The sequence below is a fragment of the Penicillium cosmopolitanum genome (assembly GCF_028827165.1).
Source record: "Penicillium cosmopolitanum strain IBT 29677 chromosome Unknown utg000003l:1.0-3747932.0:1.0-3751027.0, whole genome shotgun sequence".
Lineage (NCBI taxonomy): Eukaryota > Fungi > Ascomycota > Eurotiomycetes > Eurotiales > Aspergillaceae > Penicillium > Penicillium cosmopolitanum.
This window is the reverse complement of record NW_026622673.1, coordinates 2,035,302-2,061,397: the sequence shown is the minus strand read 5'-3', so window position 1 is coordinate 2,061,397 and position 26,096 is coordinate 2,035,302. Positions and strand designations below refer to the sequence as shown.

General features: G+C 48.8%; 9 protein-coding genes across 9 annotated transcripts; 3 read left to right on the top strand and 6 right to left on the bottom strand.

Annotated features, from left to right (window-relative positions):
- Positions 1-300: 300 nt before the first annotated feature.
- N7509_000820 (DNL-type zinc finger protein) lies at positions 301-906 on the bottom strand (the record flags this gene model as incomplete). The annotated part of the gene is made up of 1 exon (XM_056625457.1): positions 301-906. One exon carries the CDS (start codon positions 904-906, stop codon positions 301-303), a length of 606 nt encoding a protein of 201 aa, XP_056494039.1.
- Positions 907-1,181: 275 nt separating this feature from the next.
- On the top strand, positions 1,182-3,828 carry N7509_000819 (cullin family protein; the record flags this gene model as incomplete). Its single annotated transcript, XM_056625456.1, has 3 exons — positions 1,182-1,226; positions 1,299-1,515; positions 1,556-3,828. The coding sequence occupies 3 exons, from the start codon at positions 1,182-1,184 to the stop codon at positions 3,826-3,828; spliced, it is 2,535 nt and encodes an 844-aa protein (XP_056494038.1).
- A 486-nt stretch (positions 3,829-4,314) lies between these two features.
- On the bottom strand, positions 4,315-5,204 carry sld5 (putative GINS DNA replication complex subunit Sld5; the record flags this gene model as incomplete). Its single annotated transcript, XM_056625455.1, has 2 exons — positions 4,315-4,968; positions 5,028-5,204. The coding sequence occupies 2 exons, from the start codon at positions 5,202-5,204 to the stop codon at positions 4,315-4,317; spliced, it is 831 nt and encodes a 276-aa protein (XP_056494037.1).
- Positions 5,205-6,146: 942 nt separating this feature from the next.
- N7509_000817 (zinc finger MYND domain-containing protein) lies at positions 6,147-7,259 on the top strand (the record flags this gene model as incomplete). Its single annotated transcript, XM_056625454.1, has 2 exons — positions 6,147-6,794; positions 6,831-7,259. 2 exons carry the CDS (start codon positions 6,147-6,149, stop codon positions 7,257-7,259), a joined length of 1,077 nt encoding a protein of 358 aa, XP_056494036.1.
- A 3,044-nt stretch (positions 7,260-10,303) lies between these two features.
- Positions 10,304-11,842, bottom strand: N7509_000816 (uncharacterized protein; the record flags this gene model as incomplete). Its single annotated transcript, XM_056625453.1, has 5 exons — positions 10,304-10,510; positions 10,533-10,734; positions 10,811-11,222; positions 11,286-11,567; positions 11,638-11,842. 5 exons carry the CDS (start codon positions 11,840-11,842, stop codon positions 10,304-10,306), a joined length of 1,308 nt encoding a protein of 435 aa, XP_056494035.1.
- Positions 11,843-11,986: 144 nt separating this feature from the next.
- N7509_000815 (fungal specific transcription factor domain-containing protein) lies at positions 11,987-14,482 on the top strand (the record flags this gene model as incomplete). The annotated part of the gene is made up of 6 exons (XM_056625452.1): positions 11,987-12,390; positions 12,433-12,911; positions 12,980-13,011; positions 13,065-13,395; positions 13,451-13,905; positions 13,979-14,482. The coding sequence occupies 6 exons, from the start codon at positions 11,987-11,989 to the stop codon at positions 14,480-14,482; spliced, it is 2,205 nt and encodes a 734-aa protein (XP_056494034.1).
- Positions 14,483-14,807: 325 nt separating this feature from the next.
- On the bottom strand, positions 14,808-20,212 carry N7509_000814 (uncharacterized protein; the record flags this gene model as incomplete). The annotated part of the gene is made up of 10 exons (XM_056625451.1): positions 14,808-14,983; positions 15,053-15,158; positions 15,206-15,742; positions 15,811-16,070; positions 16,260-16,671; positions 16,745-16,918; positions 16,966-16,980; positions 17,040-19,663; positions 19,734-20,144; positions 20,194-20,212. 10 exons carry the CDS (start codon positions 20,210-20,212, stop codon positions 14,808-14,810), a joined length of 4,734 nt encoding a protein of 1,577 aa, XP_056494033.1.
- A 2,149-nt stretch (positions 20,213-22,361) lies between these two features.
- On the bottom strand, positions 22,362-22,973 carry N7509_000813 (resistance to Congo red protein; the record flags this gene model as incomplete). Its single annotated transcript, XM_056625450.1, has 3 exons — positions 22,362-22,686; positions 22,785-22,889; positions 22,942-22,973. The coding sequence occupies 3 exons, from the start codon at positions 22,971-22,973 to the stop codon at positions 22,362-22,364; spliced, it is 462 nt and encodes a 153-aa protein (XP_056494032.1).
- A 1,060-nt stretch (positions 22,974-24,033) lies between these two features.
- On the bottom strand, positions 24,034-25,049 carry N7509_000812 (ADP-ribosylation factor-like protein; the record flags this gene model as incomplete). Its single annotated transcript, XM_056625449.1, has 6 exons — positions 24,034-24,307; positions 24,395-24,466; positions 24,537-24,599; positions 24,682-24,701; positions 24,823-24,895; positions 25,000-25,049. 6 exons carry the CDS (start codon positions 25,047-25,049, stop codon positions 24,034-24,036), a joined length of 552 nt encoding a protein of 183 aa, XP_056494031.1.
- Between the last annotated feature and the right edge of the window lie 1,047 nt (positions 25,050-26,096).

Genomic DNA, 26,096 nt, shown 5'->3' with positions numbered 1-26,096 from the left:
CATTTGATGCTCCACAGAATACCCCAGAATTCCTCAACTGGACACCCACAGACATCCAAATCTATTATACAATGTGTTGTTGTTACATGAAAATATGTCCGACAGGTAGACACCCTCCTCTTCCCCCCCCCCAGACCGCCCCTTCTTCTCATTCGATGCCTGGAACCCGCCATGCAGAGAGTGGAGAGTCATAAATAATATACAATTTTGCGCGAAGGTATCGATGGTTGGCTCGAATCCACCACCGACACCATGCACCGAGAAATGGATACGTGCAGATCCGTCCCGTCCGTCCGGACTTTAAGATGAAGACCCAGGCTTGGCGGGTTCCATAACCTGATCACCTTCCAAAGTGAAGCTCTTTACTGTGCCATCGTCCCAGAATTCCAGATCACCATCTGTGCGACCATGCTGCAACGTTTGACCCTTCTCGCTGAGAAGATCTTCCAGTGTAGTACCCTTATCGAAGAAGATGCCGAGGTGATCGCTCATGACGTGACGGTTCTGGCAAGAGGGGCATTGGATGAGCACGGTGCCGCGGTGGTAGCCTTGTTTAGACATGCGGTGAGAAGAGCGCTCGCCACATGGCTTGCAAGTAAAAGTGATGCGATAGGCTTCCTCTTCTTTGCGACGCTCCTCGTTCTTTTGCTCGCGCTCAGCGTCGGTCTCAGTTTGAGCCGGGGATTCGGTGAGAGGCCGGGGCGCGGTGGAGTTATATCGGTATAATGACGGAAGAACTCCGCGCTGAGATCGAAGAATGACGGGTGATGGTAGGCGCCGCTTTTGCTGGAGTAGTCGTGAAGAGTAGAATCGGGAGACAGGTGCGCGACTCGATGCGAGGGCGGAGGTTGGCGCGGAGATGAGCGAGCGCAAAGGGCGGAGGCCCTGTGATGAGAAGGGGCGCATGTTGTATTATTGAGTTTTCTTCCCCTCGCTTGATTGTAAGGATTGGGAGTGATTGAATGAGGGAGTGTGATGAAGAAAAGAAAAGAGCCTGAGCAACGACGTCAACGTCAAACCAAGGCGGTGGCGGATCAACAATCTTCCGGTGGCTCCTCCGCGGAGAGCAAAGCAGCTCTTCTTTCTTTCCTTTCAACTTCTACCGACTACTTCTACTCTCGACTGCTATCTTTTTGGCCCTATTTCCTTCTCAGCTTCCTCTCATCTATTCCATCTTCAAGATGGCCGCCATGAGGGCTCGCAACAAAATACGAGCTCCTCGTCGGGTACGCCTTACTATTCTGCCCTCCCCTCCCCTCTTTTTGTATGGGAACCCGACACTGATATTTACTAAACAGGGCTTTCCTTCTGCTAAAACAGACGATTTCGATTCCAGCTGGAAGGTCCTCTCAGCTTCTCTAACCGAAATAAATACCAAAAATGCCTCTGCCCTGTCCTTCGAGGAGATCTATCGGAGTGCCTACAGAATTGTGTTGATGATGCGGGGGGGACGATCTTTACGAAAAGGTCAAGGGCCTCGAGGAGGATTGGCTTCGCAACAACATTCAACATCAGGTAACTGAATCGATCTCAGCAAGTCTGATACGTCCCCAAGGCGTGGTGGAAATGCAAGACCAGTCGAACGAACGCCGAGCTGCGGGGGAGAAGTTCTTGGGCGTGCTGAAGGAGAGGTGGGAAGACCATCAGCTCTGCATGGGCATGATCACCGACGTCTTGATGTATATGGTTAGTGGTTCCGTCGCCGCATACTCAGGGGGAAGATCTAATAGCCCCTCCCAGGATCGAATCATTTCCGCAGACCGAACGAAGCCTTCTATCTATGTTGTCGCCATGGCCCTCTTCCGAGATCACGTCCTCCGTGCCGCCGCACGTGCCGAGTCAGAAATTACCGTATACGATATACTCGAATCGACAATACTCTTCATGGTCCAGTTGGAACGGAACGGTCATATCATTGAGCGGCCTTTGATTCGACATTGCGTCCAGATGCTCGAAGGACTCTATGAGAACATGGATGATGAAGAGGGTGCTAAGCTTTATCACTCGATGTTTGAGCCTGCCTTTTTGCGCACAAGTACGGAGTTCTACCAAGGCGAAGGAAAACGCCTCCTTGACATCGGAGATGCAAGCACCTTCTGCCGCATTACCTCCCAGCGGATTGCGGAAGAACAAGAAAGATGTCGTTATGTCTTGGCATCGGCGACTGAATCCAAAATTCTCCATATTTTGGACGATGAGTTAATCAGAAAGAACATTGAGGAGGTCGTGAAGCTAGAGGGTACCGGGGTTCGACATATGCTGGACCACAACCAATTGGATGGTCTTCGCAATGTTTATCAGCTCAATGCTCGAGTGGACCCGAAGAAAGATGCTCTCGTTAGAGCGATCAACAAGCGGATTGTTGAGCTTGGCAAAGAGATCAATGCTTCGGCTCTCACATCTTCACAAGGCCAGGCGTTGTCTGGGAAAAGCACAGAGGAGCCGAAGAAGGCAGAGAAGTCGAAAGAAAAGCCAGTCAACCAACAAACAGTATCTGCGATTCAATGGGTGGATGATATCCTGGCCTTGAAGCGACAGTTTGATACCATCTGGGAGAAGGCTTTCTCGTCTGACCAAGGTCTAGAAAGCTCGATCATGGGCAGCTTCTCCGATTTTATCAACATTAACCCACGAAGCTCAGAGTATCTCTCGCTATTTTTCGACGAGAACTTGAAAAAGGGTATCAAGGGCAAGACCGAGATTGAAGTCGACGCTTTGCTTGATAACGGCATCACTCTACTTCGATACATCAAGGATAAGGATCTCTTCGAGACATATTATAAAAAACATTTGTCGCGTCGCTTGTTGATGAAGCGCGCCTCCAGCATGGATGCTGAGCGGCAAATGATTTCTAAGATGAAGCTGGAGGTTGGGAACCAGTTCACCCAGCGCATTGAACACATGTTCAAGGATATGACCGTCTCCGAGGATCTATCAGCAAGCTACAAAGCGCATATTACCCAGAGTGCGGAACCCGACCAAAAGCGCATCGACCTAGAGATCAATGTTCTTACAAGCACGATGTGGCCCATGGAGATGATGGCCAGCAGAGATGGCCACGTCCAATTGCCATGCACTTTCCCTAAAGAGATCGAGAGCTTGAAACAGAGCTTTGAGAAGTTCTATCTCGGCAAACACAGTGGACGAAAACTCTCTTGGCAGGCTGGAATGGGTACCGCTGACATCCGTGCTACGTTCCGACGGGCGAGCGGCAAGACCCAGCGATACGAGCTGAACGTATCAACATATGCCCTGATCATTCTCTCACTCTTCAACGATCTACCGGATAGTGAATCTTACACCTACGAAGAAATCCAGGGTCGTACCAGCATTCCCGGAAATGACCTCATTCGCAATCTCCAGTCACTCGCTGTGGCGCCGAAGACAAGAGTTCTTAAGAAAGAGCCGATGAGCAAGGATGTTAAACCTACAGATCGGTTCTTCTTCAACAACGAGTTCCAGAGCCAGTTCGTCAAAGTGCGGATTGGCGTCGTCAGTGGCGGCTCCAATAAAGCGGAGAACCAGGACCAGCGCAAGGATACCGAAAAGAAGCTCAACGAGGAGCGTGGCAGTACAATTGAGGCGGCCCTCGTTCGAATCATGAAGTTCGTTGACCCTATCCCATTTCTAGTCAATCTTTTGCTAACCTCTCCCAGACAACGCAAAAAGTTGATTCACTCTCAGCTCATGACAGAGGTCCTTGCGCAATTATCCGCTCGCTTTGTCCCAGACGTCAACATGGTCAAGCGTCGAATTGAGAGCTTAATTGACCGCGAGTATCTGGAGCGAGTCGGCGAAGAACCACCCACGTACGGCTACGTTGCCTGAATGATTTTCAAAGGGTACGACGATGACGATAATGACATCCCGGTGTTTATGTTTCTTTTTGCTCGCCGATTTCCATTATTTGCCTTGGCATTTATTTACTTCGGTTTTTTCTTCTTTTTTTCTTCCTTCACATCGCATAACCGGTGTTCTGATATTAGCGGAGGGCGTTACGCCTACGGAAGGCGACGATTGAATGTTCATAGATGACGACCAAAGGTCTCAGCCAGGGATGTCCTGAAATCCCCAGCCATAATTCAAATGAAATAAATGGCAAGCCATGATGATCCAAAATAATGCAGTACATCACAAGAAACCCCAACAACGCCATAAATGCGACCTGGCGACTTTGCTCTCCAAGGTTCCCCCTCCAAGCAGGTCCAGCCAAGCAGTAAAAGTAAACATAACCCATGCAAGTAAACATAAGCATAAACATGGAAAAAAGATATAAGCGCAGCCATTGCTGCAGCTGCAGCTGTTCCTGCTGCTTCACAACAACTCAACCTCCCCCTTCAACCAAGCAGCCTTAACCCCCTCCCACCTCACAACCCAAACATCACCCATGCGCATCGTAACCCCAATATCCTCCTCCTGCTCCCCCTCACCCACAACAAGAACCGGCACCGCCGCACCAAGACATCTCACAAAAACGACCTCTCTCGTCTCAGGTCCCTGAATCATACTAGTCCCACCAGCATTATCATCCAACCGTCTCAACTGCCTCGGAAAAGCCCCCATAAACGACCCACTATAATGGCTGGCGAGTAATTTCTGATGCGCATGCACGAAACTGGCCTCGCTCTCAGAGAGCGGGTCGAAGGACGCGATGGCCGAGATGTCGGGTACCGAGTCTTCGGGCGTTGGTTGTGACTGTGACTGCGACTGCGATTGGGACTGTGATTGCGAGAGATTCTGGTTTGTGGAGGAGAGTTTGACGAGGTAGTGCATGCTGTATTTTGTGAGTTTTGCTAAACGTGTGCGGAGGAGGCTGCGGATTATATATTGGGTTCGGGCGAGGTCTGTTTGGAGGATTGAGAGGCGGAGGTTTAGGTTTGGGTTGTGGTTTGCGTTTGCGTTCTGGTTGTGGGTTGTTGGCGGGGGTGCGTCTGCTGATGAGGCGGCGATGTCTTCGATTGATTCGATCTGTATGGGTTTATTAGTGTCGAATCTGGGTGCTGTTGCTTCTGCTGCAATTGGCGTACCTGCATGCGGACGCGATCCATCATTCGGTCCATTAGAGCTGTTGGCCAGGGGAGGACTTCTGAGACGGCGCGTTCGGAGACCCAGAAGCGTGTGAGGGATTGGTGGTCTAGGGATGTGGATTCGGGGCTTGCGCCTGGGCCGTGATCGACGGAGGCGAGGATGTCGTCGATGTCCATGGTGGGTTGGGCTGAATTGAAGTGAATTGGAAGTTGAGGTTGAAGTGGAGGGGGATCGCGACGCGAAAATTGCGGAGGGCGGAGATGGCGGTGGGTCCCCGATGGTCCCGTGCATACCTTAATTACAGAACTACATTTATACTACCTTGGTACTAGTATAGTAGTGAGTACTTCTAGTGGTTATATTTTACTCCATAATAATTGAGATTAAAAGATATGTTCAATTGCTGATTTAATTGCGGAGGTTGAAGTTGAAGTTGAAGATGACAGACAGAATCAGCCATTAGTACGACAACATGAAGATTATTTACTTCATGACTAGCTACTAGTATTTTACGATTATTTGGAGGCTGTCAGATAGTACCGGTACTACTAGTAGCAGGTATTTACTGCTTGCATACTACTGATAGTATTACCAGTATTATATTCCTGCCTCGTGATTCGAACCTCTAAGTGGAAGTAGTAGTAGTATTAGTAGTATGATAATATGTCTAGTAACTATAGGACTAGCAGGACTGTACAGCAAAAGAACTTGAAAAAAACACTACTAGCCCTGGATTACATGGCCAACCAGACCAGAGATTCTAATGCTAGTACTAGTAGTACCAAGACCTTGACTCTCTTGCAATTCGTGATGGCCAGGAAAGCAACTTTGTTTGCTAACCGCCAACGGTCCCAGAATACAGTATTCGCAACTTCAACGGTATCTCGGCGATGACAGTATTGAATATGAGGGATGCTGTCTTGGGAATGAATTGCTATGCTGCCTAGCGCAGTTGCCCTTCTTCTCACTCTTTCACTTTTTCACTTTTTCTTCTCTCGCTTCCTGACTCACTCTCTCCCTCTCTCCTACGCACACTCCCACCATTCTCTGACCACATCCCTCCAGCCAAAGAATTTTACTCCTTCGTTCCTCCAATCATAGTTCTATCTCATTTGATAATGTCCGAGCCGCCGCCAGCCAGTTGCGCTGTCTGTGGCAAGAAGCAAAGTCTCTTGCTATGCTCCGCATGTCGAGTCATTCACTACTGCTCTTCCGACCACCAGATCAAACATCGCCCAGGTCACAAAGCAGCATGCAATACAATAAAGAAGGCAAAGCAGCTCGTGGAAACTGAGGAAGCGCGCCTTCGGAAAACTGAACTGGACTGCGCTGTTGCTCTTTCCTTCGCAACTTACAAATACGCAAAAAGCCTCTATACCGCCAGGGCTTTACTATTCCAAGCGTTGACCTCAATCGACACCAAGGCGTCGCTCCAAGCCCAGCTCGACGATTTGCACCGTCTGTTTCTTCTCGGACCACACCATGTTCTATTCGCCCGATACTATCTGCCGGCACTCATGATTCGACTGGGGAAGGATCAGGAATGCTACGATTTGATCAAGTGGTTCAGAGCGGCCATTGATATTCCAGATGAGGACTGGGCCACCGAGACTAGCCTAGGCGTGACCGTCAAAGATGCCGATCCCTTTCAGCCGGACAGGATTGCCATCGGAGGCCAATCCGAGCTCGACCTCAAGATCCATCAAGCCTTGGTCAAAGTCCGACTTTGTCTTGATGTGGAGGCACTGCACAGCCTTTCTGAGGCGGTTGGTACCCGATTGCCTCGTAACATCGTCGCTTAGATCAAGCCATACGTACTCCAAACTTCCATAATTGCGAGCAAACCCGAGATCGTTGAGGCGAATGATCACAAAGCAGATGGAACGGCACTCATTGGCATATTGCTAGTGCAACTCTCATTTCTCATGCTCATGGTTCACTCCGAGAACCCTCACTTTTGGGCCGCTTTGACCTCTCCTTCTGCTCTGGACTACAGCAAGCAACGTCTTCAAATGGACTCGTGTATCGATAAATCCTGGAAATCAAACAGCCCGGAGATGGCTGAAGCTCTCGTGAAGATGAATATCGACGCCTGGCTCTCGACCCCGAGGGCCCTCGATTTTGTCCGCGAAAAGTGGGGTACTATCCTTCGCAACAATGAAAAACACGGTATTCCGATGCCACGAGACCCTTTCAGTAACCCAATGCCAGGCAACTGCCCCGCAATGTAGGATGCCGCTATGCTTTGCCCGTTGGATGCCCAGGTCGTATTTCCCATTTCAAAGGCAACGAAAAGCACAGTGAGCTATGGGGCAACTTAATGGTCGAGGAGAATGGCGGAAATTTACAACGGCACATAAGTTTAAGGGGTATCTTATGAAATAGAAGGCATAAACTAGTTAGTCCTCAATCAATCAATGATCTCAACTCTCAATATGCCCGCATTATGTATAGTAAGATCTGGTCATTGAATTACCCAGGAGCGAGGGAACTCGTTCGGGGTAAACAATAGTAATCATTCAATACAAGCTTAAGCCCTCCATAAGAGCAAACAGGACGTGACGACATTAGTATAACCTCAGTGAATTGAAACAAAGGGCAAGATACAGGTCTATATAAAGATTGCCAACTCCACAAACAAAGCTTCCACCTCCACCTCCCCACCCGTGGACCACTCCCCCACACTTCGCTACCATCAGCTCCAGCGAATACCTGAACCGATGCTTGGTTTTAGGATTTTAAATTTCCAAGGTAGTAGGCTGTGTGGTGCTATGATCTGGAGTGCACCTTGCCCAATTCGAAGCGAGGTTAACAAAAGCATCCAAGGTTGAAGCCAAGCCAGCTTCTTTACCACCACACCACTGACACCACCTCCTCAGATTACCAATAGTCTTTGCGCTCGCTACTCAAGAGTACGATCTATCGAAACTCCCTCTCGCCGAGATGAAAATTTTCACAACTGATCCGAATCCTCCTCCTTTCCTTCGCTCTCCGGCTTGAGGTTGCGGATCTTCAATCTTTTCCGTTGCAGTTTCTGCAGTGGCCGGCAAATTGGCGGAAATTTGCAAATTCAAGCCAAGACGACATCCTCGATGTCACTGAAAAGCAAGGAGTCCTATTTCTTTCAAAAACACTCGCGTCTAGGTAAGTCGCATCCCAAGACCACAACGGCAAAGTCCATCAATATAGCAACTTGGCAAGGCTGTTCTTCTATCTGAGTCTTGCTGATACACCAAGATCCTATAGACAGAAATGCTTCGCTCCATTGCGTGCCTGAAAGAGCACCTTATCAGAACCCCATGGTCATATTTCGATTTAAAAATATGCCCCAGTCCATCCGTTCCCTCTTGGAGAGAAAAGCATCCGACAGTTTCGTTTAGGGTCACGAAATGGAATGAAAAACTGAAGAGCCCGGAAGGGGTGGATTCAACGCAGAGCCGTGCCGCTGTGAGAGAGAAATCGGGCAGTTGGCAATGCTCTCCTACAACGCCCGCTGCGTTATGCCCACCTAGGCAGGTTGCCTTGGCTCCTAGCCGGTTATGATGAACAACCTCGGAAGATCAACTACAGGTACGATGAATATACATATATAGTGACCCAGATGCTGCATACCCGGTCACGGTGCTGTTATAGTACCTGCCAGTGAGCAGCCACCCATCATCGGTCGTTATTCTGACTATGTCATAATTGAGGTAAGTTTGCTATCTGGGTTGGTGCCATTTTGCCAGTGGGTATCTCCCAATGTCATCATCGCGAAAATCCAATGTCCGAATTACGACTTCCAAGGTTCTAACCCGGTCGATTTACAGTGCAATAATTATTACGGACGCTATGCGGTGCTTAATGATCGGATCCAGAGTACAATGGAGAAGCCCCGATGCGCTAAAACCTTGGAATGCCCAGGGTTTGTGATATGAGTTGATGAGTACCTCAAGTTTCTGGGTTTCTGCAGGCGTCCAAGCTGCAGTAAAACCCTGGCCAACAGGATGGAACGCTCAACAATCAAGGCACTCAAATCCGTGGAGTGGGTTGATACTGGTGCCTGCACTAAAAAGGAAGGGAGCCCAGGATAATCCTGGGGCTGCGAGGAGGACGAGCCGGCTGGAGGATGCAAATGCAAATAGAGGAGGACCAGGAATCTGACGAGCATCTCCTCCAGCGGAGTACCAAGAAGAATGGAACCATGTACGACGGGAAAATCCAGCTTGCCCGTGAACTGCAAAAGGAAGACCATGAGCCCGTTCCCTTCACACCCTTGCGTGAGAGCCGTGAAGAAAGATTTAGAGAACCCTCCAAATGCTTCCTTCCACTGCGCCTTTGACATATGAGAATCGACTCGGTTCTTGTTGCCCAGGTCACTGTTCGTGACTTGACAGTCGGCAGAGTGTCATTGCCACCCAGAAAAGCGAGATCGTCGCACTCACGGAATCCAAACTTTCCCCGGCGACCTCACGAAAAAGTTAGTCCTTTCACGCCTTATTGACATTTCAATGCTAACCATCAAGCTAGAATCTGAATTGGCGACAATATAGTTACGAACCAACCGGCCCCGATGACACAACCAAGAAATTCCCCAGGAGATGTTTCAAAGTCCCACCTTCCCTGTTCAGGCCAAAACATATCTGGCAGAGCAACAGACGAGAAAAGAGATGCAGACAACGAAAAAAGCAGGGATTGGATGAGTGACAAAAGTTTGCCGCTACCACAGTTGACAGCCGCGGCCAGAGAAAAATGGACATAAATACCTCATCTATCGAAAAAAGAGAGAAATCGCGTACAGAAGGATATTCTCCCATGGAGAATCCTTCTGTAGAACACCTCCTTTGGTGCATCCGCAATGTATATGTGAAGTCGGTGCTGTTGATAAAACGCTGGAAGAACAAGCAAGCAAACTGCGTCACAAACTACTGAGAGAGGCGAAGGGATGAGATGAAAGATTATGATGGGAGGTCTATGCGATGGAGGGAACCCTCACGCTATATCGACCAACCTAATGACAAACGGCGTGCAATGGGTGCAACGACAACAGTGAGGAATATGCAATGCAGACAAGGATAGTAGTACCTTGGTCCTGCATGCATGGTGCATGAAGTGTGAGCTGGCATGCCGCTAGGCCGAGGCCGACCAGCCTCAGTGGAAAATTTGCCAGAGAAGCATACCATCATATCCCCGATATGCTTGCGCGACTCGAGCAGGAGAAAGTCATTCTGCTGTATCTTTCTCATGTTTCCGCAACTTAATCCGATGAATGCCCAGTGTCTATGTACCTCGACACTCAAAACACAGTCAGGATCTTATTTTCAGTATAAAGCATCCGCGAATAAAGAACAATCGCCGACCCTCCCAAGGACATGACACCGGCAAAGATCTTCACATCCAACCAACCACCAGCCGCATTTTGCAAGATAGCTCCACCGACAGGTGCCATGGTCAGGGCGGGAATAGAGATGGAGAGAAACATAATGCCCAGCCGGTAGCCGATCTCGGGCAGTGGTGACACCGACGCGGGAAGGGCGCCAGAAAGACCGATAAAGGCTCCCGAAAAAAAAGCCAAACATGATGGCGAAGCCGATTACGATGGAAGCGTGCGTGGCCGGGATCCAAACTGCGAGCTGCGTGATTCCGGAAATACTACAGGCGACGATGAAAATGTTCCATCTTCCGATTTTATCGGCCCCATAACCGGACGCAAGGCGGCCGAAGAGACTTGGGTATAGCGGTTAGCCTTCTGCAATAATCGGGAGCTGGGATAATGCTAAAATAGGGCTGACTTTATACCTACCTTGCCGCATTGAAGATGGAGACCAAGTATTGAGACATTTGCTCAGACATATGCGCCTCTTGAGAAGCCTGTACGGCCATGTAGTCAACGGGAATAAGGATGCCATAGGTCAGGATGAAGGCTCCGAGCAGCAACATGACAAACGGGAGCTCTTTAAAGGGGGCAGTCAAACGGCCTAGAGGCATCTTTTTAGGGACAGCCTTTGTTCTCGGCCGGATCGTGAGAATTGCAATCAGCTGCAGGCCCAGAATGAGAAAGGCTGCCGTCCTCATGGCCCAGGGGTATCCAGTGCTTTGGATCATGCGGCTGATCATAATTGGGAATATGACGCCGCCGAGTGATCCGCCAGTAGCCATGATCCCCATAGCTGCGCCACGCTTTTTGGAAAACCAGGTTGCCACGCAGGCAAGTGCTTAATAGCGGGAAAAGGTTAGCTTGAATACCCATTGGAGAAATGTGGCTTAGACTTAGTTACCCGGCGAGTATAGACAAGCAACGCCGATCGCACTGCAAACACCTTGTGACAGTATGAATTGATAGCATGTTTTCGCCAGCGAAGCCATCATCAAACCAAAAACATGAAAGACGGTCCCAGCAGTTATCAGGGGCCTAGGGCCATATTTATCGAAGACTATACCAACGACTGGACCGAGGGCAAAAACGAAGAATATTTGGAGGGACGGGATCCAGGAAATGGTGCTACTAGAATAGTTTCGCAGAGGGCCAACTTCATAATATGCCTGAAAGCTACCCATACCTAGTGAAATAGAATGACTGTCAGTTTGTTGCATCCGGCCACTGGAAAGAGGCAATTTCATAATACGCACTGTTGATCCAGCCCGGGCTCGTGAAGGAGCAGCACCAGGCTCCCAGGACAACCAACCATGCAACGGCACCACCATCGGGTGGGCCATCCTCTTCAACTTTAGCAACGTCATCTGTTGAGTCTCCTTCGTGCTTGAATCCTCCAACCGACTCATCGAGAGCGGAATCTTGTCGCACACCATTCTCGGGATCGACCTTGAGACTCATAGTTGCAATACAAGAGGGGGAAATAACCAATTTCACAATTAATCAAGAAAATAAATCATTCAACTCGTCGAGGAATTATAGGAGCAGAGGACTCAATAGTATTTTCTCAAATTAATTGATCCGGGAGTCAAATTTCTTATCAATATGCCTGTAGTATACCCAGGAGGCTCGGAGGCGGAGGATGGGCGGGGCTCTGCGGAGGGTGGGATGATCCGTGATTGGTGCATTGCGGCGGAGGAGGAGGAGGAGGAGATAACAACCATCGCGGACATAAGAATATACTATAGCGATGAGTCCGTCTCTCTTTCTCCATCTCTCTTAAATCTTCGACCGCCCCCACGCACAATCATAATGAGTCTTCCTGGTGGATCTCCAGTCTATCTCCGCCCACGTTCAACCTATCGGCGTGATAAACTGCAGCTTTCTTGCAATCACTGCCGTCAGCGGAAGTATGTTTCGTCCGCTTTGCCATCGATAGAAACGGAGAACGAGCTGACGCAGCGAATAGACGGAAGTGTGACCGCGAAAAGCCATGTTCCTATTGCATTGTAAGCTCCCTAACTCCGAATTGCGAGGAACGACAGGTCAAGGGTGGTGCAGCTGACAACGCCATACAATGTGGATCAGAAACATCACCTCGCGCCGACGTGCATCTACGCCGATTCGTCAACCCCTTACACCTCAACCTCACCAAGAAATTTCGCTCCAGGAAATAGCAAGAAAACCAACAGTGAGATACATGGATTAGCTACACCAAACAGTTCAGCTTCCATTCCATCCCCAGGGGCCACGGATTTGGAATTGACCAAGTCCGGGACTGGCTTTAAAGATTCTACTCACTGGACCTCGGTTTTGGACGGCGTATCAGATACGAATGGCCAGGATAATTCATCATCCACATTTCAATTGGGGATCACTTTGGAACAGGATTCGTTAGCCCCCAGCCAGAATGTGCTCCTCTTCCAGGGATGCAAACATGCCACTGATCAAGAAATCCTCGATTCGATGCCGCCCAAAGGAGAATGCGACCGTTTAATTGCACTCTACTTTCGTGCTCAGGAATATCGATGTTAGTTGCCCTGGGCGCGAGCAATAGTGAGCCATAAGTCTGTCCTTGCTGACGTTATATTTCGACAGCTGTGATGCACCCCGCCGAGTTCTTAAAAAGGGTAGGTACTCACACATGACACGAAAGGGTTGACAGCTAACCGTTTTAACTTAGTATAACCTCTTTTGGGAGAGCCCCAGCGCAGCTACTGTCTCTTGGCTTGGCCTTTTGTACAGTATCTTCTGCTTCACCATTCATGGCCAGAGGCAGGATGGCCGTCCCTCGCCCCTCCAGGATACTGCTTCATATGCTTGGTCACCTGCAGCCTCGACTAAGATTTTGAACTACCGAGAGAAGACCGTGCAATGCCTCGTCCGGGGTCAGTTTGCCAAAGGCGGTCCTGACATTCTGGAAACTATGGTTCACTATTTGTTGATTGAGAGCTACATGAACAAGGACTCCAACATCGAGGTCTGGCTTTTGATGGGTAACATTGTCCAAATAGGTACGTGTTTACGATTCTAAAAGTCAACGCTTCGCCTGCTGATAAGTCTGCGCAGCTATTCGAATGGGCTACCATCGAGACCCGCAGCACTTCAAGTCCCTATCTCCCTACGAAGGCGAGATCAGGCGCCGCATGTGGGCCATGATATACTCGCTCGACATAGGTTTCGCAGCGCAGATGGGCCTACCGAGTAGTATTAAGACTTCCATCATCGATACCCTGCCACCACGGAACCTTCAGGATCGTGATTTTGACGCCGACTCAATTGAGCTTCCACCCGCAAGACCTATGAATGAACTTACTTCAAGCACCGTGATTCTGTCGAAGCTCCATGTGGCCACCAGCTTAGCCCTGGTATCGGATATAATTTGTAGTCCTAACCCATTATCACACGAGGACCTCGAGGCGGCCAATTCAAGGTTGGACTTGATACATGCAACGATTCCCGAGCCTTGCAAGTTACGGCCTGTACTGGAATCTCTGCTGGATCCCCCAAGCGTCGTATTTCAGGTCAGTGTTCTGGCCCTGATCACAAAGAAATATCAAATAATTGAGCGACTGCTAACATCGTCATCTCTATTAGCGTATGAACATTTACATGCATTATCAAAGATCCCGAATCCGGCTAAATTGGAAATTTCTCCGAACCTCGAAGGATACGACTCAGACCGATCAGCCTTGGAACATCGTGATCGAAGCATCCTCGGATATCATGCGATTACAGCACCGCATGGCCGAGGAGTCCCATGTTTTGGACGCATTTTGTCCTCCCGGTATGGTGGACTCCTGCTTCATAAATAACGGGTACTTTCTAGCCGCAAGTATCATATGCTTTCTGGTTCGGCATCGCAAAAATATGCTCCCACAGGGGTATCTTTCCGAAGTGCGAACACTTCTCGAGAGGAGCTTGGCTATCTGGACCCGCAAACCCGACTTGTCGAGAGAAGAAAGCAGAGTAGTCACGGCTCTGAGGCTCGTACTCGAAAGCCCCAATGAGGCTGCTGAACACAGTACAATAGAAGCGACGGCGCCGCCTCAAACGGTCGGAGGTGAGAATCAGCGATCCCCAGATTCGATTCAGATGTAACTAAATTCATTTGCGCCCGTCCACAGATAGGTTCGAGAGTGACCATGTCGCTTTTTACAGTGATACCTCTTTCTTCGATGATCTGCCTTCAATGATGGCGGAGATTGAGAATATGGACTTCCTTTCAATGCCTCCGATTTCAATGATTGACGACTGGCCAAGCTAGTATGGACGAAATGAGCATCAGAACCAACCTGTATTGACTACGGCCCCCAACTCTCTACAAACTAATATGCCCGTGTTTGGAGTATATTAATTTAGACTTTATGCCTGACTTGCAAGGTAGAGTAAAAGTGGCTTTGTTCTCATTCGTCCGCAAGGGGCGTTACACCTGGCTTCGTTGTTCTCCAGTGCCATCACCTCGTACCCCAAAGATTCTTTTTATCCGGGCCCGCGAAGACTCCTTCATGTTCTCCTTCGAGATATGCGTATACCTCTTCAGCCAATTTGTGTTAAACGCAAGAGCTATGAAGATTGCAGATACGGCAGTAGATACGCCAACTAAGTCGGACGAACACAGAATATGTTAGAACGCCAGTCTTTAAATATGGAAGATGGCTGCTAACTCACAGATAATTGGAAATATCCACGATCCTTTGTACTCAACGCTACCGTTCTGATGAGGGAAATCGGAAACATTCAAGGCAAAAAGACTCGTCAGGAACGACGCGGGTAACTGTATACATTAGCTCTTGATTCAGCAACGGAAGAATGATCACATACAAAAATTATGGTGACAATCGTGAATGTCATTACGGTATCACTCTGCCTGCGTGTAGCCTGTGCCTCGACAATGCCAGCTTCCTTTTGCTTTAGATCTAGCAATGAGTTGATATCACCCTGAACACTCTTTGCATCCTCAATCATGCTCTCAACTTCGGTTTTGATCTCAGATGCGCTGACTGCTCGACTGATCTTCACTTTGGTTGCGACTCTTTTCCAGGCATTATCCACACGTTCTTGGTCCTGCGCTAGGGCTTTCAGTATATTCAACTCATCCAAGACATCTTTGATCTCCTCCAATAGCCGGGTCTCGTCCAATATATTCTCATATGGGTTTCCGAAATCCTCCGCGATGTCTGAATTGCCTTCAATTTCCCCCCCTACCTGCATCGTGTCTCTCCCTTCTCTTGACCTATTGGGTGTTCGGGAACTCCCCCAAAATGCAAGGAGCTGCTGATGAATAGTTTGCGACTTCTTTGAATTGGTCTTGTCCAAGGCTTCGCGGAATTTGGTAAACAGCTTGATCTCATAGTCGCGCTTGATTGAGACACGTTAGCTTTGTTGTCTCGTCGCCAGTACGGTCTAGCGTTGGTATTTGTACCTACCATTCTCTGTATTGTTTTTCGGTAAGCATCAAAAGGCGATATCCCGCTATCCTCCGAGTTATTGAGCTCAATATCCCGAGCATCGAACAACCCTCTAGCCGTGTCCATGATAATATCAGCAAGGTGATATATCACAGGTGCGTATTTATCGTCCTCGTAAAGCTTGTCCAGATCAGTCTGATGGATATTGTCAAAGGCACGTTGAAAGAATGTCTTCTTGATGTCCTTGCTCTCCTCTGTGGTGCTGGTGATAATGGTGTCTGGAAAATGCGGGAGTTAGCATATAATATTAGCCAAGAGATGGGAAAGGTAAGGCATGCCATCATCTAGAATCCATAGCCAAAGTTGATTGACCGTTAGAATTTGAGCTTTCAATTTATTTTTGGCATCTCCACTCCGCCCAGACTGGCCGGCTCGATCCCCTTTGTTGTCTGTCTTGGGCGATTCACGATCAAACAGCCGTCCGAGAACCTGAGAACAATCCCGGGTGTTTGTGTCTTGGAGCGACTCGTAGTAGTATTGATCGAGAGTGAGATCTTTGTGAATGACTCGCTTTCCAATGCTTTCCTCGGATTGTGGCCAATATTGATCTAGCTGAACGGCGTTATCGAGATCTTGTTGGTTGGGCTTACGATCATGATTGGTACCATTCCGAGGGCCCTGGGGCAGATCTGTTGAGGGTTCGAGTGTTGTATTCCCAGTGCTCTTTTCTGTATCTTTAGTATCTGTAGCTTGGGATGTAGATTTGAAGCTTGAGGTTGGTCCATTATCAGCCTGAGGGTGGTCGGGTTTTCCTGTGCGGATGCTGGGCTTGACAAGTTCATTCCTTGCAGGCGCGTCTCTCCAGAATATGTATGGCACCTGTGAAGAATATTCATTTAGCCTCAAATACAGCATTCGAACTTAGATGAGCTCAAATGGCGAAAGGACTGACATAAAGACTCAGCATCTTAACCTTGTCGGACTTTTCAATCTGGCAATTCGGTCTCATGTAGAAGGTCTTGCCGCCTGAAGGGATCTCCATCCAGCTTTTTTCCACCAGCCCAGCTAAGTGGAAATGTTCGCTATTACTCCTGCCTCTGTCAACCGACAATCGAACCATGAGATCCTAGATGGTATTAGTATATTATGTATTGAAGCTCGAAACTTTCATACCTCAACATATTGCAGCTAATCCAACATTAGTGATTCGACTAGTAAAGGCATGCAAGCGCTTTGATTCAACTCACGTCGTTTCTTGGTAGATGAACCCAGCGGAATTTTTGTTTCACCCCGCTGGCAGAACTTTGCTCAAAATCGGAAGACTTGCCCTTCTTCTCATTTTTGGAATCATTCTTATCCCCAAACGCCTTCCGTTTTGTTGCATTCCCAGTCTTTTTGGTTTCTTTTGCGTGTGCCTGTTGCTCTGTTTCGGGCGCTGTCCCCGTAGAAGGCCAGAGGCTATTTTTGTAGTCTTGAAACTTATGGAATTCGTTATCTGCCATGATAGACTCTGGTCCTTGAGCTCGGATCAAATCATAAATGTCGGCTCGTCTGAGCTTGAGATTCACCTGGTGGGGTTTTACAGAGAAGTCGAGGAGCGTTGCAATCAGCGAACCCTTTACTGGCGGGTCATGTTTGAATTGAGGACGACCTCCGTCATATACCTGGGCGCGCGTCGGAGGGGGATTCTTGAGAATCCGTTGGACCTCGTCATCTGGACGGCTGTCTTCTAGCGATTTTTTGTTGCGGGTCAGTTCCTCGCACTCCTTTATATCCGTTTCACCGAGATAGCGGCCGCTGGATAGTAACCACCAAAGAGCAACTGGGAAATTATGCTCCACAATGAATTTCAAAGGCGAAGGTTGTTCACCGGGCTGATTAGAGGGTAGACTTCTGACCACGTTCATGAAGCCGTACAGATACTTCGGCTCGCCTGTAGTGTAGCGCCAAGCTGCCACTCCCATGACGAACTCGGCGATTCGCCTTTCTTCGAGTGAACTTCGTGAGAAGATTTTATGACTTTGGACCAATTTGAGGGCTCTACTCCACAAGCTTCTCTCCAGGGTCGAGTTTTGCTGCCGAACTGCCAGTGATATCACGGTATCGAGATCCTCTGTCTCCTGGAGAATGGCATCCAGTATCTTTAGCGACGCTGATTTCGCTGCATGATCTCTTGCATCTTCTGGTTGATATCTCGCCAAATTCCCTTCAGTATGAAGTGAATCTAGAAACCTTTCAGCGAGATCGGAGGTTTCTCTACTTGCTGCGAGATGAAGTGGTGTCATTTTTCTAGTTCCCACTTTCAAGACGTAGGACTCCCAGTCCTTCAATAAATCCAGGCTCTGGATATCACCAACACGTGCCAGAAAATGGAGCCATGTGTTTCCTTTTTCGAGTTCAATGGATGTGACGTGCTTCATGGCAGCCTTGAGCAGGTTATTGTCACCATTTGAAAGGGCCCAGTAGATAACAAAGACAATTTTGGCTTTGAGGGTTGAATATCTGGTTGTGTCTTCGTATTTCTCGTCAAGTCCCTCTGAAAGCCACGACGAGACAACGGTTCGTTCAGACTCCGGTGAGTAATGTATTTCATCCAGACACGGATCTTTAGGAACGTAGATGTGTGATTCCAATAGTTGAACTATACATTCCTGATCTCCAGACTCGATAAGCGTCATCAATGGCGTCTGCCCCGACTTATTAGTTCCATTCGCAAGTGGTCTCAATTGATCGCGCTGGAGTCTGAGAATTATTTGAAGAACGTCAGGATTGGGTTCTTGGCAAGCAATCTCGAGAACATTGTTTTGAGAGTTTGTTATCGCCGTCACATCTGCATTATCGTTCAAAAGGTATCTCATGACGGAGGTTGAACTGCTGAAAGTAGAGTTGAGTAGAGGGGTAAATCCCCACACATCCCTGCTTTCCATATTAGCATTCTGCTTGTGGAAAAATTCAACGAGACCCAAATGATCCTTCATAGCTGCAATAAGAACCGGGGTCTCATCGTCATTATTCTTTTTGTCTAAAAGCTCAGGGTGGTCCTTCACGATTCTTTTGACCAAGTTCAAACAACCTTGCGGATTGGTAGGGGAGTTAGTTTCCTCCTCTTGGAACCGACAACATAAATGAACCACTGTGTTTCCCTCATTATCTGACGCGAGATGGTATGCTTCCTTCTCCAAGAGAAGCTTCACAATCTTGAATTGGCCACAACGAGCCGCAACAAGGAGCGGTGTTTCCCCGGATTTGTTTGGCCGCTCCAGAAGATCGAGTTTATCTTGTATTAGCATTTCGATGATTTGCGTATGTTGAGGAGCAGGAATGCAAGACAGGCTTCCCATAGTTCCTTGACAGGCGAGGTGCAATGCAGTGTCCTGGTTAGAGTTCTGGGCAGAAAGATTGGCACCCTTCTTAGCCAGATATTCAAATGCCTTCCAGTATCCCCAACAAGCTGCAGTCAGAAGTGGTGTTTCCCCAGCCTTATTCGATTTCTCCAGGAGGCTGCCATGTGCCTTCCACAATACATCAATAATTCGCATGTATTCGAGCCTTTTAATATCAAGTCTGCCCCTCAAAATTCCCATGCATGCGAGATGCAGTGCTGTATTTCCCTGATTGTTGGTGGTCCATGACACATTGGAATGAAAAAAATCTTCAAAAGCAATCCAGCATCCACAGAGAGCGGCAGGAAGCTCTGCTTTGTCCGAGATTTGACTCGAAAATCTCCGAAGCGAATCCGTTAGGTCGCTGAAGGTGAACTTCGCGCCCTTGTGAAGAAGATATGCAACTGTTTCATGCCGCACCCCAAAGACCGCATCGAAGAAAGGAGTTACTCCCCAGCTGTTCTTAGAATCGAGTAGATCATTCCCTCCTTTCTCGAGAATTTGGGTGGCGGTGTTTCGATGGTCGAAGTGAGTTGCCACGAAAAAAGGAGAACTTACGTGCGTCAAAATCGGCACCTCGGTCCATAAGAATCTCCACGATGTTACGTTGACCCAATCCTGCCGCCAAAATTAAGGGGGTTAGTTCTTTCACTGTAAGATCGTCGGGCTTAAAGGTGAAATCAAGTCTCGCTTCGAGGACATCTGGGTTACTCTGGAGGATTGAGACAAGTTCATCCTCATTATCGTCGACAATAGCTTTTTTCAGTCTTTCAGCAACTGTCCGATCATCTTCAGCGGTGCCATATTTTTCAATGGTAGAGTCTTGTCCGCTTTCGTCCTCATGGGTAGCTTGAGCTGAGGCGTCGGGGTTTTCTCCATTGTCGTCTTGAGGCCCGACGATGTTGTGAATAGCGGAAAGATCTCCAGCTTCCTCCACGCGATTCATTTCATCGGAAGACCCTCCCGAGCCTGCTATGGTCAGAAAAGGGCGTGAAGGCTGTGCAGGGGGGTTACATACCGTCATTGTTCTCCGACATGATTTCGAATCAAAATCGATATATCAACCACCAGATAGAGCTGGATGGCCAGGGTAATCTCCAAAGTCAAAGTCTCCAAGGGTGAAAAGATCACGAAAAGAAGCGAGACGAAAAGTTCCGACCACGCTTACCCAAAGTACGAACCACAAGGCCAATCTGTGACAAGGCACGATTCTTACATATTAGGTCCACAGCTCAGCAAATAAAAAATATGGCGACGACGCCTCTTCAGCTGGCCGAGCAAGACAGAAGGCAAGCTAGGCGCTTTCCTGCATGATTCATGTAGCCATCTGCAATACTGAGTCGTTTTTGTTCGCGCGCTAGCACGTCGGGCCTGGCGGCACCCCCCACCTGCTGCTCCTGACGTGGACACGATACGAAAACCCATCGCATATAGGGAATATCTAGCCAGCCAATCAATCGCGGTAGTAATATGGTAGATGGACGAACCTCTGACCATGAACTTCGGGGGCAGCTAAGATGGATATTCGCGTGAATTGAGTCTATGGTCGTGTTTATGTCTCGGCCCAATCAAATACCCCCTTCCTGGCGCCGGATAGTGCCGCTGTCTGTGGAGTTTGAAGCCCGGAGTTCGTGCCGAGTCGATGCATCAGGCCCAAATGAGCAGAGCACATCGTGAGCTCAGCACGAAGCAAAATTTGGGAACTGGAACTTGGAAGCAAAAGCGTGCCAGTGGTCTCCTCCAGGGCTGTTCTCAGCATCGGGTCACTTCCAAGGTTCGACATGCACCACAAACTTCAAGTTCAAGTTCAAGTTCAAGTTCAAGTTCAAGTTCAACCCCCAAATTCCAACCTTGGAAATAGGAGGGATAAGATAATACTTTCAGGTACTACTAGTACCTAGTACTAGCACATGTAGACCCTGAATTTTAGAGTGGACACCTGGGCGACCAGGTCTTTGAAACAAATTCCTCGCTTGGCGCATCATGTCAATCAAATCATTAGCCGCCGGAGATCGTCACATTTATCTACGGAGCTGAATGGGATATCTGATTGGCCGAGACAATGATTTCTCGAAGGCATTGCCGCTGGAACTGCGACTATGCGGCTGGAATTCCACTCGTTTCAGAATTGCATCACTATTGCTAGTACGGCGTACTGGAGGTTCCCACTATACTGGAGGTGACGCGATAATTGAGGTCCTTTTGGTACCAATAACTGCTAGTAGCGATTGTAATTGTCACTCTCACCATTTAACCGGGAACTTGAATTTCCAGGTTGAAGTACAAGGGTGTAGGGAAAAGGAGCCATGTTAAACCAAGATAAACACGTCATCCGCCTGCTAGGTATAGAAATTCTATCTTTGGACTCGAGATTACGTTGTACAGGATTATATCCGTGAACATGTTTCAGCCTGAGTCTATGAATAGCTCGGACTCGGAGGACCAGGGTCTCTCGAGTATAGTTGAAGGTACTGTACCTAGGTACTAGGGGAGGAATGTGGGTCACGGTACTTCAAGTTCGCTTTTGAATAGAATATGTCATTATAGTAGGAATAATCATGTAGGAGCGGAAGGTCCACTGGCGCTCTATCTGTATCCCTACACGCTACCTTAGCCACGCGTAAGAAGCGACAGAACAGAACAGCAGAGCGGAGTGTGATGGCGTAAAGAGTATTAGGGAGTTATCTCCCGTAGTATGCCGAAGAGGGGTTTAAAAACCAACGCAGGTCTTTTCGCAGAAACAGAAACAAATCGCGCAGACGTGAAATCAGTGCGAAACCAAAGAGAAAATAGATATCACACCCCCCCATCTCATCTCGCACGTAATTCCAAACCGATCGAAAGGGGGGGAATTTAAAAAAAGACCATCAGAATAAAAGAACGCCAGATTTCCCGTGCAAGCAAGTAATTCTGCATCATTATCAAGTGTCGACCGGACCGGACCGGACCAGACTAGACCAGCAGCCCCTTTATCGAGACGGGGTCCGTGGGAAGTCCGATCCGATCGGGTCCACCGCGCTTGAGTATAAACATGAGCAGGCAGCGCGCGAGCCTAGCGGGAAGGGGCTGTCAGGTGGGGGCCGAAAAGAAAGCAGAGCAACAGGCCCTTTTACTTCACTTTCCGACCCAAACCAGCCCAACCAGACTCAATCGCATCTTAGCCTAGCACATGCCCAACCCCAACATCTAGACCTTCGCAGGAGGAGGACCCTCAGGAGGCGCATACTCGCGCGCACCCTGTCCATACGCATTCGGCGGGGACTGAAGCTCGATTCCATTTTGTTGCGGGTGGGGACCAGGGCCCTGGTTAGGGGCGGCGCCGAAGTAGCCGTACTGGGCCGGGTTGGCGGAGTATTGGGGCGGGGGTGGTTGTTGGGCGTAGGGGTCTCCGCCGTAGGGTTGTTGGTAGTATGGTTGGTTTGGAGGAGGGGGACCTGGTGGTGGTGCCATCCAGGCTGTTCCGGCCATTGGTCTGCGGCCGTGGGAGCGGCGGCGACGGGCGTTGAAGCAACTAGGAGGGAGAGTTAGCGATCGGTCAGGAGAGGACAAGCGCTGCGGGCTAAAACAATAAAGGAAAGATAAAAGAGTAAAGGGAAGGGAGGGACTCACGCGAAGCCGAAGAATAGGAGGAATGCGCAGCCGACGATTACGGCGAAGGCTACCCAGCGACCCCAGCGGTCCCAGTTGGAGCCGTAGTAGCAGTCGTCACCATAGCTGTGGAAGTGGGTATTAGCGAAGTAAAGATAATGGAGTGGAAGAACTGTACCAATCACTGTACAAACGAGGAACGATGGGCATGATGAGTGATAAGGTGCGAAAGCAAAGTTGCAGAAGAAATGAAGTTGGAAGGTGAATGTGAAGGTGAAGGTTGCCGGGGCTGGGGAGGCTTGGCACTAGGCTGCAGTCAAGGAGCAGTTACTATACAGTATTACCAGTACGATGTAGTAATACTAGTACTAGTAGACCAGCAGTGGCTAGTTGAAGTGGAAAAAATAACAAATTAAATGACGAATAAAGAAGAAAGAATAAATAGGAAATACACAAGGTAATAAGTGGCTGACGGTGAATAGTTATTCTTTTTCACAATGATCGCCATCGAGGCGCAGTTCTTCCCCGGGCCAATCACGCCACAGTGGAGTGAGGCGCGGTCGATGATGATGACTACAGTACGAATACGGTGTACGGAGTAGTACTAGTATACTGGCGATGCTTGCGTACTCTCTAGTATTTTATGAGCTAGACTAACTACTACCTACTAGTATACTCTGGATAATAGTCAACTGTATGCATCTAGTCTGACTAGCAGTACTAGCAGTACTACATTATCATGAAGTAATTATCCCAAGTATCCACATGTTCGCGCTTGGCAGGTGGCCACTTGCTGCATTGCCAGCGCATCACTTGGTCCGTGTGTGCTCGCCTTATTTATACTCGCCGTCTCCCGGGAATAATCGAGCTGGGAATTTTGATATTGGATCCTAGTACTTTATCATGATCACTGGAACTCATACATACACCACTACCGCAAGACCAAATGTTATCACATAATTCGTTGCATCGTCAAAGGCTGTGAGCCTAACCGTCTACTGGAACAGAACAGAACCCTATCTGCAGGGCCAAGGTAAAGAAAACAAAAGCAGGAAAAACGCAATCCGACAGAAAGAACCAAAGCACGAAAAACTTGAAAACAGGGATATAGTGCCACGAAATGCGTCGAGCTAAACGAACTTGAATCGCAGATGATGATCGCAGATAATCAAAAGTCGCAGATACAGTGGACAGAATATGATCAGCATGAATGAAAAGGGGACGGTTAAAGCGAGGAGAGAGGGCGCTTCGCCTTCGCCTTCACCTTACCTCATCGACTCGCCCGTGCAATCAGCCAGTGCAGCACCGCGTCAAGGTTAGTCTCTTCTTTCGCGCTGATCCCGTAACAGCTGACTTCGCGGTGCGTAATGGACTTAAGGTCCATCGCATCGATCAACTCATCAACAGACAACTTGACCGGCAAATCGGACTTATTACCCAATACGAGCAGTGGGATCCCGTCCAGGGTGGGCTTGTTTATCAACTCATGCAACTCCTCCGTGGCGGCGGGTAGAGCGCCTTGATCGGCGGCATCTACAATATATCTTTTTTGACGGGTCAGCAGATGTGATGGTATATGGTGCGGTCCCCGAGGGAACAGCGGGACGATGAAACGAAACGGCTTAGCTTACACGATGGCGTTGACGCCCCGACAATATCGCTCCCACATGGGGCGAAAGCGAGGTTGGCCGCCCAGATCCCAGCTGTGCGGGGTTAGAAACAACGGACAGACCAGTGGGGGCAGCAAGGGGAAGAGAAGGGGAAGGGGGGTACCATTTTAAAGTCACATGGCCCTTTTGGACTCGTTTGGTGTTGAACCCGATAGTCGGGATGGAGCTGTCACCTCGTGAGCGGGAGCGGAGGAAAGCGATGGGATTTGATACGCTTGGATACTCGTACGCTTGGACGATCAACTTACTCGATAGTGAATTCCCCACCCTGCGAGAATCAGTCAGTGATGGAACAGCGACAGCGACGGCGACAGTGAAAGTGGGACAGCAACAGCAACAGCAGACAACGGGGGAAAGGAAAGGAGAGGAAAGGAGAGAAGAGGACATACTGCTAAGACACGCAGTAAGGAGGACTTTCCTGCATTTTGCAGGCCGATCATGGTGACATCCATTTCGGTTGCCCTGCAGGGGTTCTCAAGGTTAGCCATAGCCAGGCTTCATCTGCGGGGGAGACGGGGGACGGGCCGGGGGGTCCCTTCCCGGACGCCTCGACGGCCCACTCTTACCAGAACATCCTCAGAAGCCAGTCATAGATGCTGCGAAAGATACCAGCCATGGTGATGGGGGGTTGAGGAATGGAAGATGAGAAAGATGAGAAGAATCCGAGTCGAGAAGAGGAAGACGAAGAGCAAAACTGGATGTAGACCAAGGCGCGTAGATCGGAACCGGAATCAGAATCAAGACCAGGATTAGAGGCAGAGGGGAGGGTAAGTGGGAGCGTGACCAGTTATGATATAGGTGAGCAGGCCAGAGCAGAGCTGGAAAGCAAGCGGATTGGATTAAAATGGAATAGATTGGATTGGGTTGGATTGGGTTGTGGGAGAGAAGAGTGGGGTCGAGGGGAGTGAAGAGTGAAGAGTGAAGAGAAGTGGAAGAAGTGGAAGAAGCAAAAAGTAAAGTACCCACAGGACAATAGTGAAAAGAAAAGAAAGAGACTAAATTAAAATAAACTAAACTAAAATCTTGTAAATATCATAAAATCAGGAAGCATAGAAATAAGAATAAAAACAAAGCACAAAAGCAGGGCAAGCCTTTAGGCAGTGTTGAATAGATCTACGCCCACATGACTCCCCGTTGGAGAGGGGCGCTTACTCTCGCTGGGAATGAGGCTGACGTAGTGTGCTGCATTTCCACTGGAGAACACTTAACAAAGTGATTCATTGTTCTCAATTCTGTATGTATTCATCCCTTATGTAACCTGTTTTTCCATATCATCTTCTGAAAAGCAAACATATCTATCTGTATATCTTCATGTATTTCTACTTGCATTTACATGTATGTTGCATAGTTTATGTGATTAGTCATGTTCCTTTCACTACACTGCGTATTCTGCCACTTTTGATACACCGCCCACTGCCACTATCACCACGTGCCGATAAGGATCCACTCTCGAAAATTTCCCCGACGGCCCAGCGAGAAAGAGAAACCTCAGGTAGTTCAGTTCTTCATCCAAGCTGCCATTGCTGGCTCACTCCTCTTGCTTGTTTGCATATCCCCTGGCAGGCTGAGGCTGAGGGTCTGTCATCAATTACCCGCCATTCAATTTCCCTTATTTTCCCCTCCCCATTGACCGTCAGCTTTTCTCGGCTCTATACCGGTTAAT